The sequence below is a fragment of the Bubalus kerabau genome, chromosome 20, assembly GCF_029407905.1.
Source record: "Bubalus kerabau isolate K-KA32 ecotype Philippines breed swamp buffalo chromosome 20, PCC_UOA_SB_1v2, whole genome shotgun sequence".
NCBI lineage: Eukaryota > Metazoa > Chordata > Mammalia > Artiodactyla > Bovidae > Bubalus > Bubalus kerabau.
In genome coordinates this window covers 51,613,439-51,625,669 of record NC_073643.1, presented here as the reverse complement: position 1 = coordinate 51,625,669, position 12,231 = coordinate 51,613,439, and the positions used below count along the sequence as shown (strand labels likewise).

At 56.9% G+C, this 12,231-nt stretch overlaps 1 protein-coding gene across 4 annotated transcripts in view; it reads right to left on the bottom strand.

Annotated features, from left to right (window-relative positions):
• The window catches only part of CACNA2D2 (calcium voltage-gated channel auxiliary subunit alpha2delta 2), a 140,754-nt gene that overhangs the window by 107,796 nt on the left and 20,727 nt on the right, over nucleotides 1-12,231 (bottom strand). For all 4 annotated transcript variants that reach the window (XM_055557507.1, XM_055557508.1, XM_055557505.1 and 1 more), the window contains exon 2: nucleotides 7,011-7,092. In XM_055557507.1, the coding sequence (XP_055413482.1) occupies nucleotides 7,011-7,092 (82 nt within the window). The remainder of the gene's footprint in view (nucleotides 1-7,010; nucleotides 7,093-12,231) is intronic.

Here is a 12,231-nt window from a genome sequence, read left to right as displayed (position 1 = left end):
TCCCTTGCTGCTGCTGCTGCTGCCAAGTTGCTTCAGTCGTGTCTGACTCTGTGCGACCCCATAGACGGCAGCCCACCAGGCTCCCCCGTCTCTGGGATTCTCCAGGCAAGAACACTGGAGTGGGTTGCCATTTCCTTCTCCAATGCATGAAAGTGAAAAGTGAAAGTGAAGTCACTCAGTCATGTCCGACTCCTAGCGACCCCATGGACTGCAGCCCACCAGGCCCCTCCGTCCATGGGATTTTCCAGGCAAGAGTACTGGAGTGGGTTGCCATTGCCTTCTCCCTTGAGATCCTCACATCTCCCTTGAGGACAGGGGTGCTTGGACCCCCATTTCACAGATGGAGGAAACAAGGCTCAGGAAAAGATGCACCAGGTCCCACAGTACGAGGATGCCCAGCCCTGTCACTCCTCCCCACTTCACTCTTTCTTCCATTGCCCACCATTCCGTGTTGCCCACCCAAGGCACAGGCTCCAGGTTCAAATTTCTGTTCTGCCACTTACAAGCTGTAGTACCTCAGAAAACATGGCTCGGGTCTCCCTGGTGGCTCCATGGTAAAGAATCTGCACATCAATGCCAGAGACACAAGTTCGATCCCTGATCTGAGAAGATCCCACACGCCATGGAGCAACTAAGCACATGTGCCACAACTACTGAGCCTGTGCTCTAGAGCCTGGGAGCCTCAACTACTGAAGCCCTTACACCCTAACATCTGTGCTCTACAAGAGAAGACACCACAATGAGAAGCCCATGCCCTAGAGAGTAGCCCCCCCCACTGCAACTAGAGAAAAGCCTACGCAGCAATGAATACCCAGCACAGCCAAAAATAAACAAACAAACAAACAAAAGCAGAAGATGACACAGCTCTTCTCTCCTGCCCTGAACTGTTCTCTATCCTCTGGGAGCTGACCTCGGATGTGGCCCCACAGTGACCTCTTGGCACAAAGTGGAAGCCGGTGGCCCCTTCTCCGGTGGCGTATATCACTAGGCGTGGGTCTGCCTATCCTACCCAGAGACCCCGCTCCCACAGACCTGTCCCCTCCATACCCACAGCCTCCACTGGAACCTGGGCAGCAGCTCCTTGCTGAGACTCTCCTAGGACCCTGAAGCCTCCGAGCAGGACTCCCTGCCTGCCGTGTAGGACTCCAGGAGCAAGGAGTTCTGAATTGATCAGAGATGTGAGCACCCACTCGCCCTTGGGGACCTTCCTATCACTGTATCCTCCACCTGCTCTGAGAGATTCTTCCAGCCTAACACCCTCACACTCCACGGAGGAGAAGGAGGGCCTGGGAAGGGCAGAAGGGCTGAGAAAGACACAGGTCCTGGCCCAGTTTAGCAGTCCCAGAGGTGCCATCCGCGTGGTGGTGGCTCCAGGCAGCCAGTGCTCATGGAAGGCACGGCCAACATGAGCCAGTGCCCCTGGGTAGGGTGTCCTGGGACGGTCCTCCCCCAACACTGACCTCCCCCGTGCCCCCTCTCCGGTGGGGGTGTGTACAGAAGGGGTGCAGGAGATACAAGCTAGTCAGATGACCGTCAGGCAGGAACTCCTGGCACAGATGAATTGGCTTTTGAAAAGCTTCTCAAAAATGGAATTTTCTCCTTCAGGCAACCACGGAGTACGTGGGGAGGGGGCGAGCAGGAGAGCAACCACCACCCCCTCCCACCCTGTATCTCCCCAAACAGTGCTCAGGAGGGAGCATCCCCAGATCACAGAGTGGGGAGACGGTGCCAGAAGAGGCCAACCCTAGGGCAGGACCTGGGAAGAAAAAGAGGTGGGGAGCAGGCTGGGCTAGGGGGACCAAGAGGGGATCCAGGAAGGGCTTCGGCCAGGCTCCCCCGGATCTGCCTCCATAGATGGAGGCTCTGGTGGCAGCCTCACCACGTCTCAGACGCCCTCCCAGGAGCCCCCAACCCCCCCTCAGCCCCATGCATCCCCGCTGGGTGCCGAGCAAGAGGACCATATGGAGGGAATAATAAGACAATTAACTTTCCATTAAAGAATAATATATGTGGGTTTTTAGAGAGGCAAGCGGCAGCAATCCCTACCCAGTGGCATATTTCACATGCGTGCCCCCCACCATCCCCACCCTCGCGCACCCCACGTCCGGATCATCTGCACCAGGAGACGAGAGGGTGCCGCTGGGCCTCAGTGGGAGGTGGCTGGAGCAGGGGTGGGGGGCCGTAAGGGGAGAAGCAACTGCGGAGGCCCTGGATGGTGGTTCTGTGGCTTCCTGTAACCTTGGGGAGGGGGTGTCATGGGCCTGGGTGGGGCTCCCTCAGCGCCGCTCTCCTAACCGAGCATGTGACCTGGCACTGCCGTGCGTGTCCTGCGTGAGTACGGGTCCACCTGGCCAAGTGAGGTCTGCCTCTTGAGGCCAGCTGAACTTTGAGGCCAGCAGTGCTTTGAAGGACTAAGGGGAGGTCTGGGGGTCACAACCACTGGTGCTTCCCTTTTCTGGCCCTCCCAGGGCTGCTTCTGTCCCCTGGCACCTTCCTCCACCCCAACTTCCTGCATCCTCGTCTGCTGCGGCCCTTCCAGGGTTCTGAGCCCCTTTGGCACTCCTGGATATGGCTGGTCCCACCTGAGGTGCCCAGAGAGGACCTCTTACCCCAAATGGGGCCCAAACACAGCCCTGGCCAGCACCCCCTGAGCCAGCGTGTGAGGGTGCCTGTGTTTCAGGAATTGGTGGTACTGGGTGGGGGTGGGGTGGGGGTGAGGGTAGAGGAACAAGGAGAAGCTTTGAAGGGCACCTGCAGAGGGCCCTGTTCCTGCCTCCCTGAGCCCCTCAGAAAAGGGGTCCTTGGTGTGGCCAGACATCGGTCCTTGCCTCGAGCCAGCTCCAGATGTGGCACTCTGCAAATATTAATTACACATTCCCAGGGAGCACTGAGCAGACACAGTGCGAGGATGGCCAGGGGCAGACAAGATGGGCTGGGACTACAACGCTGTCCCTAGCTCAGAAATCCCATTTCTGGCTACCCGTAGGAGTGAGGACACATGAAGAGCGTTTGTCTGGTCCATCACGACTGTCCAGAGAAGCCCAGCTGTGGGGAAGGGAGCTGGAGACTTGGGTCAGGGATCTCTGAGTCCTGGGGTCTCGCTCTCTGTGGACACAGCTATAGGACAGGGGCCGCACCAGCCTGCACCTCTGCCTCGATACTCCTCGCTACCACCCCCACCATCCAGGGCTAGCAAGTCAGGGCTCCAGGGCAGGACTGGGGGTACAGACAGTCAGCCACACCTTGGTTTCCCTGCAAGTGACTAGCAGCACACAGCTGGGCTACGGCCGTCATGGGGGCTGAAGCAGAGAGGGGCGTGAGCAGGGCTGAAAGCCATTTCTGCCCTAATGGGACCCGTGTGGGGGTTGACAGGACTGAGAAAGGCTCCCATAGGTCCAGACTTGGCCTGTGGTCCCCAGACATGGCGATCCCAGGTCTCTGCTGCCACACCAGCTCCAGCCAGGCAGCCTTTCCTCACCCCGACACCCACCCCAGACAGAGCATCTTCTCACTGCCTTCTGCAGAGACCCTCCATGCAGATGTCTTACCCGAGTCAGGAATCCATCCCAGGGTGGGTGCACCCGATGAACCACTGGTTCTTCCCCACGTCTGACTACAGTCTGTCCTGCTTTGCTTTCCCCCCCAGAGTTGTTCCCTTTCTACCCTGGACATTCAGGCAGAGGGGGATGGGTCCCTGGCTGTACCCATCAGATTGACCTGGGCTTCAGAATAGGGAGACAGACCATCTCCATGTGGTCCGCTATGCACCCCCAGGCACCTGATGAATTATTCATCCTGATCAGCCTCATTATGAAAATGAGCTCAGAGCCCCAGCATATGTGCTTTCTGCTATCCCTCCCCCCACAGGATGACAATATAGTGCTGATGGGGGAGGGCAGAGAAGGGGCTCAGGAGACTGCACTCAGCCTCTAGAGGCCCTGGGGGGGCGGACTGCAGTAGTATCCACACTTCCGTGGCCTGTTCACAGCAGGTGTAAGCCAGGGCTGGGAGGTGGGGCTGGGTTTTCCCAGTGGGGCATGGCTCAGGAGCCCCAGGCCACAGTGGGAGCTCCTACAATGCGCTGGCCCTCAGGCTCTGTAAGGTGAAGAAATGGGGGAGGGTCTTTTCAGACACCCACCACATTCCACCAAGGTTTGCCATGGTGTCCAACCTATAAATGGGCCACAGTCTGTACCCAGCCACACCCTTGTGGGGTTGTTCTTAGGTGAGGAGGAGGAAAGTGCCAAGACAAGGCTCCTAAATGCCACTGTCTGCAGTTTCTAGACACTTGCAGCTGCCAGCTCTGTGGCACCCAGCTCCTGGGGGTGGGGCTGCCTCCAGGACTGGGGCTGGTGGAGAGGGCAGCCAAGTTGGAGAAGAAAGTCAAGGATCACCCCAATGGCAAGGTGTTTGGGGGTGGCTCAGGGAGGCAGGGAGCGGGGTGGCCTCAATGGGGATGGAAGCCATAGGCTTGGCAGAGGTGGCACCAGGGCCCACAGAGCATCATGGCTGGGTCAGGGCTTCAGTGTGAGCATCCTCCTGACCCTCTGAGCCGGGCATGGGCCGGGCACACGGGCCCTCTTGTGTCCACTTGAAGGAGGGCTGTGGTGGCTTAGTCAGGGCTGTGGGTGGGTTGTGGGGGTGGTGGTGGGGGGGGGACTGGTTGGCTCCTCCGGCTCTCATAGGGCTGTCTTTTTCTTCTAGAACTCTTCACCTGCTCCCCTACTGCCCACTTCACAGGAGTGTCCTGTGCCAAGAAGGAGCCCCAGAGCTGTCAGCAGGAAATAAGAGGCTGAGGAAGCAGGTGAGAGAAGACTGGAGCAGGACAGAGAGCCACTGGAGAGCTGGCAGGCGCCGACAGGCAGAGGCTTGCCAGAAGGAGCCTGGAACGCCAGGTCAGCACTTCTCTGCCTGGCCACAGCCTCACCAAGCCTGGCCCAGCTCCCTTCTTTCCTGGCTCACCCTGCCCACCCCAAGAAGGGAGGCCTAGCTAGAGAGGAAGCAGCACCCTGGAACAGGGGTCAGGAGCCCGGCATTTGAGCCCCAATTCTGCCATACCCCACTGCGTGACCCCGAGGAAGGTGGGGGTGGGGGAAGACATGCTCACTGATGAGTGTGTGGAATCACTCGACTCCTGGCAGAAAGGAAGGGAACAACACATCCTGGGAATGACAATGATCAGTGAGGAATATTCAAATCTGGTTTCTAGAAAAGGAGCGTATCTGTGTCAGCCTGTCCACTCCCATTCTCACCACCTCATTCCAGCCAGACCTCCCAGCCACGCCATGGACCAAGAATGAGGATCAGAGCCGGTCTAGGACCTGCCCAGGAGCACACAGTGGGTTCGCTGAGCAGGACTCCATCTCTGGTCCGCACCATCCAGGAAGCTCAATGGTTCAGATGTCTCCAGCCTGAAACACGTACACTATTTCCCCAATAGCAAACTTTTACGGTCTGAGCTGCCCGTGACTATAAAATAAACAATATCCTTGAGCTGAGGACTGAAAGCAAGATTTCTTGGCTGGAAGCGCATGGTTCACTCCTTATGTGGGGTACATCTTATGTTCTTGGGAAGCTTGGGAAGCACACGACATATATTCCAGGGAACTCTCGTGTCTTCACTAACCTAAACAGCTGCACATGGCAGTGCCCACTGAGAACCAAGTAAGCGCTGGGTGCTATTCCTGAGCAGAAATTGACTTCTGTTCTGGAACAGCTTTTCCTACCGTGCCTTCTCTGGAAAGCTCTGCCGGCCTCCGAGCATGGCTGAGTCACTCAGAGTTCACAGGTAGAGAGAAGGACGGGGGTTACTGCAATTCCAGCCCAGCCACCAGGGAAGGGGGTGCTCAAGAGAGGCTGGGCCACCGGGCCTGGGGGGAAGGACACCTGGCAAGCTCATGGCTTAGGCCTCCAGACTCAGACTCCCCCTCCCAACTACGTTACCACCTAGACAGCCATCCCTGATCAGCCCCATCCTATGCCAGAGGTCCCACATCCGCAGCTGACATCAACACCACCCATGTCCACCCCCACTTCCTGGGTACTGGCTACAAGCTGAGCACGGTGCAAGAGACAACACCCCACAGACACTCCCTCTGCTAACCTGGGCCTGACCAAGAGCGACACAGGAACACAGTGCAGTATCTCATCACTGAGCCCAGGGCCTGGACCCTTGGCTGAATCCCCCAGTGATAATTCCACTTAATCTGCTGTTCCTAAACCAACCATTGGCAGGAGATACCCATTAATCTCCTGTTCAGTTCTGGTCACACTTCCTGGCCCAGGCAGCCAGCAAAGAACTCCTCAAGTCCAGCACATAGCTGGGAGCCCCACCCCGACCACTCCAAGAGCTCAGGTCTTTGAGACTCCGCATTTCCACATAAAGAGCGACAGCTCCGGAGCCCGTGGCCTGACAGCAACACATTTTGCAGCCTTCTGGGGGTGACGGATGGCCTGCTCTTCACATCACTATTTCAAACATTAACATAATCTCCCAGGATGAATGTGCTTGCTCGCGCCTAATCAATCACCCGCCCGCCCCTTGATCCCTCATCTCGCCAAGCACGCGCTTGCCACTCACCTCCTGCTGCATGCAGTGCCCTGAGTGGGCAGCACCACTCTCCGGGGCGGTTCGGCCTGGCCACCCCACGCGTTGCAAGGACAGTGCCTCTGGCTTCCGTGCACAACTACATTCCACTGGAGCCGCCAGGGCCTGGATGCCCACCCCATATGCTGCCTCAAACACAGACCTCACCCTCCTGAAAAGCCCGACATCTCCCCATCAAAGCCGACTAGGTACCACTCCAACATGGTGACCTAGGGAAGAGCAGATCAAAACCCGAAGGCGTCCATGTTTCTATTTCCCCACCTGCCCCGATAGGTCCCACATGTCCCATCACAGCGGGTCCTCAGCTGTGCCACACCTTCCTCACTCCTTATTTCTGAAGCCCTTCCCCCATTTGCAGCTGGAAGAGGGTCCCTACAGGGAGAGCCAGTGGCACCGGGCTTACCTCGCGGAGCTGCTGGACGCCCCCAAAGATCCGCATCACACCATCAATCTCCTGCTCCAGGCGCCGGGCCCAGTGCTGCATCCTGTGTGCAGAGAGGAGAGAAGTGTCAGGAGGACCCGCCTGCAGCCCGAGCAGCCCCGCCCCGGCCACCTGGGGGTGACCCACAGCAGCCGTCCCTTCAGAACCCAGTTTTCACTAGAGAAGAAACAGAGGCTGGGAATGACTCTCTTTCCCTTTGAAGTCTGGACCTGGTGGCCCAGGCTCTCCTCACATACTGTCGGATGGCCAGGGAGGGGAGCAGATTAGAGTTTAAATGCAACTCAGGGAGTCCAGTAGCTCTGAGAAGCCTGCAGCGAGACTATTTTTCACCGTGAAGAGGCAGCCCTTGATGCTGCTGCTCTGAACCTGGCGACTCAGGACACCAGGGAGGAGGGGACGTGGGTGAGCCTGATGTCTGCTGCATCTCAGAGCCTCCTGCCCCCAGGGCTGGGTGGCACTGGGGCAAGAGGAGGGCAGGTGAGCGAGAGCTGCTGCGTAACTTGGGGCAGCTCCCTGCCCCTCGCGGCCTCCTCTAAACAGTGGACGTGGATGACTTCCTCGCCTTTCCAGCAAACTAGTAAACAGAGGTTCATCGCTGGATGCCCCGCATGAACCATCCACCCGCAAGTCCAGTTCAGACCAGCCCGTCCCTTTCTGGGTACCTGGAGCCCCACGAGCCCTCCACCTGAGCCACCGGCCTGAGCAGGTCTCCTTTGCACTGGTACCACCCCGAGGTTGTTTTAATCCACCTGGGTCTCACTGTCTTCCTCCAGGATAATTTCCTCATACCTTGTAGGGTATGAGAAGCACACACGAGAACTGGAGGGTTAAGGGTGCTGCATGGGAATCTTTATGAGAGGACAGGATGGACAGGCGGTCACAAGACCCCATGTTCTCAGCCCACACTTATGAACTGGGATGGTAACTGGGGAAAGAGCTGGCCTGGAGGCTAACCTGTAACCCCGCTTCACGCAGTGCCAGATCAGGTGAGCAAAATCACACCAGCCCTGGCCAAGGGCTGCTGGCCAGAAAGACAGTTTTCAAATGGTCGAAAGCGTTTTCTGCTGTGATCAAGGTCTCCACCCTAATGCACCTGAAAGGCACCTCAACTTCCCGTCCCCACCAGACACAGAACACGGCCTTTCCAGGGAGGGCTCATAGGAGAATTCTCACAAAGACTGAAATATGCCCATGGGTTAAGCACATCCCAGGAGGCCAGGTAAGGGTGGGGGAAAAGCCAGTCCCCCACCTCTGCAGGGGTACCCCAGGAGCCATGTGATCCAGGAGATTGAGTCTGGCCCCAATCCTGCCCTGGTCCTGTAGCCTCCCCTACCTCTGCCAGTGCTGCTCGGGGCCAGGGCTCTTACAGCTCTCTGGGTCAGAGGAGCTTGACTCCCTACTCCAGCCCCCTGCCCCACATCCCTGTGGCTGGGGGCTGGGCCCTTGCCATTGTGTGTGCCCGGGTCGGTTGGCATGGGAACTCAGATCAGGAGGCGGGCGGATCACTAATTGCAATTTGCCAAGCTGAATGTCAGGACTGTGATGGAAAAAAAAAAAAAATCAACATCAAAAGAAAGAGGTATTAGCTTTAGCTTGTTGCTCGTTTAAGCCACAGCCTGATGCCCACCTCTGCTCCCCACTGCAGGGAAAAAGTGAACACTGAGCGCCGGGGGAGGCCAGGCTGCAGGCCCGGCTACGAAGGGTAATCAGGTCTTAACCACCAGCTGGGGGAGGGCAAAGCGAGCAGAGAATGGACAGCCTGCCTGGCCTCTGACTCCTGTCCACCAGGCACTGATGGCTTGGCCCTGGCTGAGGATGGTCAGTGTGGCAGGTGGCTGTTTTATGCTCCTGAGACAGAGCCTGGGGTGGGGGGCTGGCTAATGTCGAGATGGGCTGCCGCACAGTCCTGTGTCCAGCTAGGCACGTGGCACATGAATGGCTGAGGTCAAGGAACTGATCTCCAAGGGAACTGTTAGCTCTGCCCTGGGCCTGACCCTGACCTCAGCCACTCACTGGTCTAGGGGACAGAATGCCGATCACCATCTTCCTGAGACAGGTACAAGGGCTCCCGTGATGTACAAGGTGTGGGGCCAGCATGTCAATTTTCACAGAGAAGCAAATCCCCACTTACCATCCCACTTTACAGAGGAGTAAACTGAGGCTCAGAGGCTTTAAAAGTGACCCACCCAAGGTCATCCACCCAAGAAGTGGTGAACTTGACCCAGGGGTGTGCTGGAGTTAGCAACAGTCGATAGTATGCAACTCCTCCCAACTCTGCATTCAGTGTCCTCACCTCGGGAGCTTGAAATCGTCGTAGTGGAAATTCTCATAGCCCAGAAATCTGCAAATGCTGCCAATCTCAGTTTTTTTTCCCCCAGAGAGTGAACTGTCAACATTTACCAACACAGCACTGATATGACCCCAGGCTGTTGACTCTTTTCTAGTGTATCTATAGGTCTTTGGTGCTAGAATTTCACAGATAAGTAAAGAAAAATTAGTTGAAAGAGCAGACATGGATGCCAAGTTTTTATTTTGCTCAGAAAACACATTGCTATTGTTACCATTATTATAATCACCATCATTTCATCAAAAAAGGCTACTGCAACACAAAAAAAATGTTTAAAGAACTAAATCTTAGAATAAAGTCCAATTCTTCCCAAGACACATCCATATCCACATCCACTCTCCCTCTCTCCCCCCCTCCCTCCCTCCCTCCCTCTCTCTCTCTCTCTCTCTCTCACACACACACACACACACACACACACACACACACGTCTTCCCACCCTCCACCACCCCCCACCCCCGGCTGAGCAGCTCTAGACCCTGCTAGGCGCCAGCAGGGACCGGCCTACCCACACCACATCAGAACACGCACACCCTCCTGGGGTCTAGGGATGGCTCTAGCCCTTGGTTTGGCACAGTGGGTCTGCTGGGTAGACCCCAGCTGCACTGCCCATCATCATGATACCATGGAAATCAAGATATTCTGATTTGTTACCTAAACCAAACCCAACTAGGAAGGCAACACATGTCCAAGAGTTTAAAAGAAAGTGACAGATCATTGATTTCATCATCACAGAGATGTGATCTGGGGGCTCCAGGATTTGGCTGGTGCCCCAGAGCTGGCTCCAAGGGTAACACATGGGGCCGAGGAGGCCAGGAGTCAACCGTGTACCTGCAGTGTTCCTGCCCAGAGGCCAGAGAAACCACCCTGGCCAGCCCAGTCACACTCCAGCAGAAGGGCATGGGGACTTTCGAAGGATAGGGGAGACATTAGGACCCACGGCTCCACTGGGTCAAAGGCAAACTGACCAAATCCTGCCTGGGGTCCCAACAATCTGGACCCAAGTGCCCGGATATGCCACCACCTCCCGGGCCAGACAGTGTGGCCCATGGGTCACCCTCCCAACACGACAGATCCACCTGCTGGCTCCCCACATCCCTGTGATTTTCCATGCTCTTCACTGAGATGACACTGCTCATTGCCAAGTGTCTCCAAGTGCCAAATTAGCACAACAGTGAGGAGAGAGAGCATCTGGGAGGAGGCACGTGCAGCCAGGGACTGCAGCCGGCAGGATGCCTGGGGTGGGTACGAGAGGCTGGGGACAGCCTCACACCACTGTGTCCCCCGATGTGCCCGAACCTAGCTGGGTAGAGGCACTGAGCCCCCATTTCACAAACAAGAAAACTGAGGCCCCTGGCAAGGAGCCATCTTCTACAGAGAGAAGCCAGGCCCACCCGTCCTCCTGGCTCCATCAGCTCTATGACCCCACCTGCCCAAGGACGGTGCAGCCTCTGGGAAGCCTCAGGGAGAGGTTACCTCTGCAAGCTGTCTGTGTGAATGTGGAAAGTTCTTGCCCCTCGGAACCTCAGCTTTCTGGTCTGTAAACAGGGACGGTAATGATTAGCTGAATAACTTTCAGGGCCAAATCCACAGGGCAACTTTGATGAGCAGTATTATTACTTGGCAGTCCCCTGAGGGCTAGAAGCTTATCAAATTCAGACTCCCTCTCCCCCACCCAGTGCTTAGGAAATCTTCCCTGCTTGCCTGCTTGTGGGGAAGGGGCATGGAGGTAGGGTGCTAGAAATAGGGTTTCCCTAATAGCTCCTGTAACCCCCTGCTCCCCAGACTAAGAGAGGCAGGGAGCAGGCACAGGGCAAAGATGTGTGTGTCCGAGGGCTAGAGGGCTGAGGGCAAGCCCAGCAGGAAGACGACGACATTAGGTGCTGTGGTGCTCTCTGGGTCTCAGTCTCCAAGGCACGTTTCAGAACCAAGAGGAGTATGTGAGGGAAGAGGAGGTATCATCATCAAGTGGGGGAGCAAAATCATCCACGTGTGGGGTGAGGAACTGAGGCTGAGGGCCCCTTTAGCAGACAGAACCATCGAGACCCCAGCTAGAAGGCTGGGGAGGCCCAGGTCAAACTACAGAGCACCTGGGGTGAGGGCGTCCAGCCCTGAGGCTGGCTGCACAGGCTTGTCCAGAGGGAGAAGAGGGAGGGGAGCGGAGGGGAGGGGTGGGGGAGGGAGGGGAGGGACGGGAGGAGGAAGAGGGGAAGGGGTGAAGAGGGAAGAGGGGAAGAGCCTGCGTGCCGATGCAGCAGCACAGTTTAAACTGTTGCCAGTTGTTAATTTTATACGTGAAGTTGTTGATCAGAATGTGATTTAATTGTACAGTATAATCCAGGCTTTTGGAATAAATTATGCATAAAACTCATCTATAATTAAACAAATCAAAAAACCAGAGACAGGTGACACTGCAGGTTCACCCTCAGAGGGCACGGCTAGGTGTGGGCGGCTGGACCCTGCAGAGGGACTAGAGGGAGGGAGGGCTCCGTTCAAGAGCAGACAGGGGAAGGCCTGGGAGAGGCTGAGGCCCACCAGGGCTGAGGGTTTCCGGGCCCCCAACTACCTCTGCAGGCCTTTTCACCACTCCCAAGGAGGCATTTTTTGCCACCAAAGTCCTGCTACAGACTGCCTCCACCAGGCAGGCTGCCTGGATAAACCCCATCCACTGGGGGCCTAAGAGCAGTCTACAGCCTTCCCTGCTCAGCTCAAGCAGGGCAGTCATCGTGGAGGGGGAGATGCTGAGGGTGGAAGAACAGGTGAGGCTGGAGGAGTGGAGGGCAGGGCTGGGCTCGGGCAGTGAGGAGCGTGGGGGAGGCCACTTGCTGTCGAGGGTAC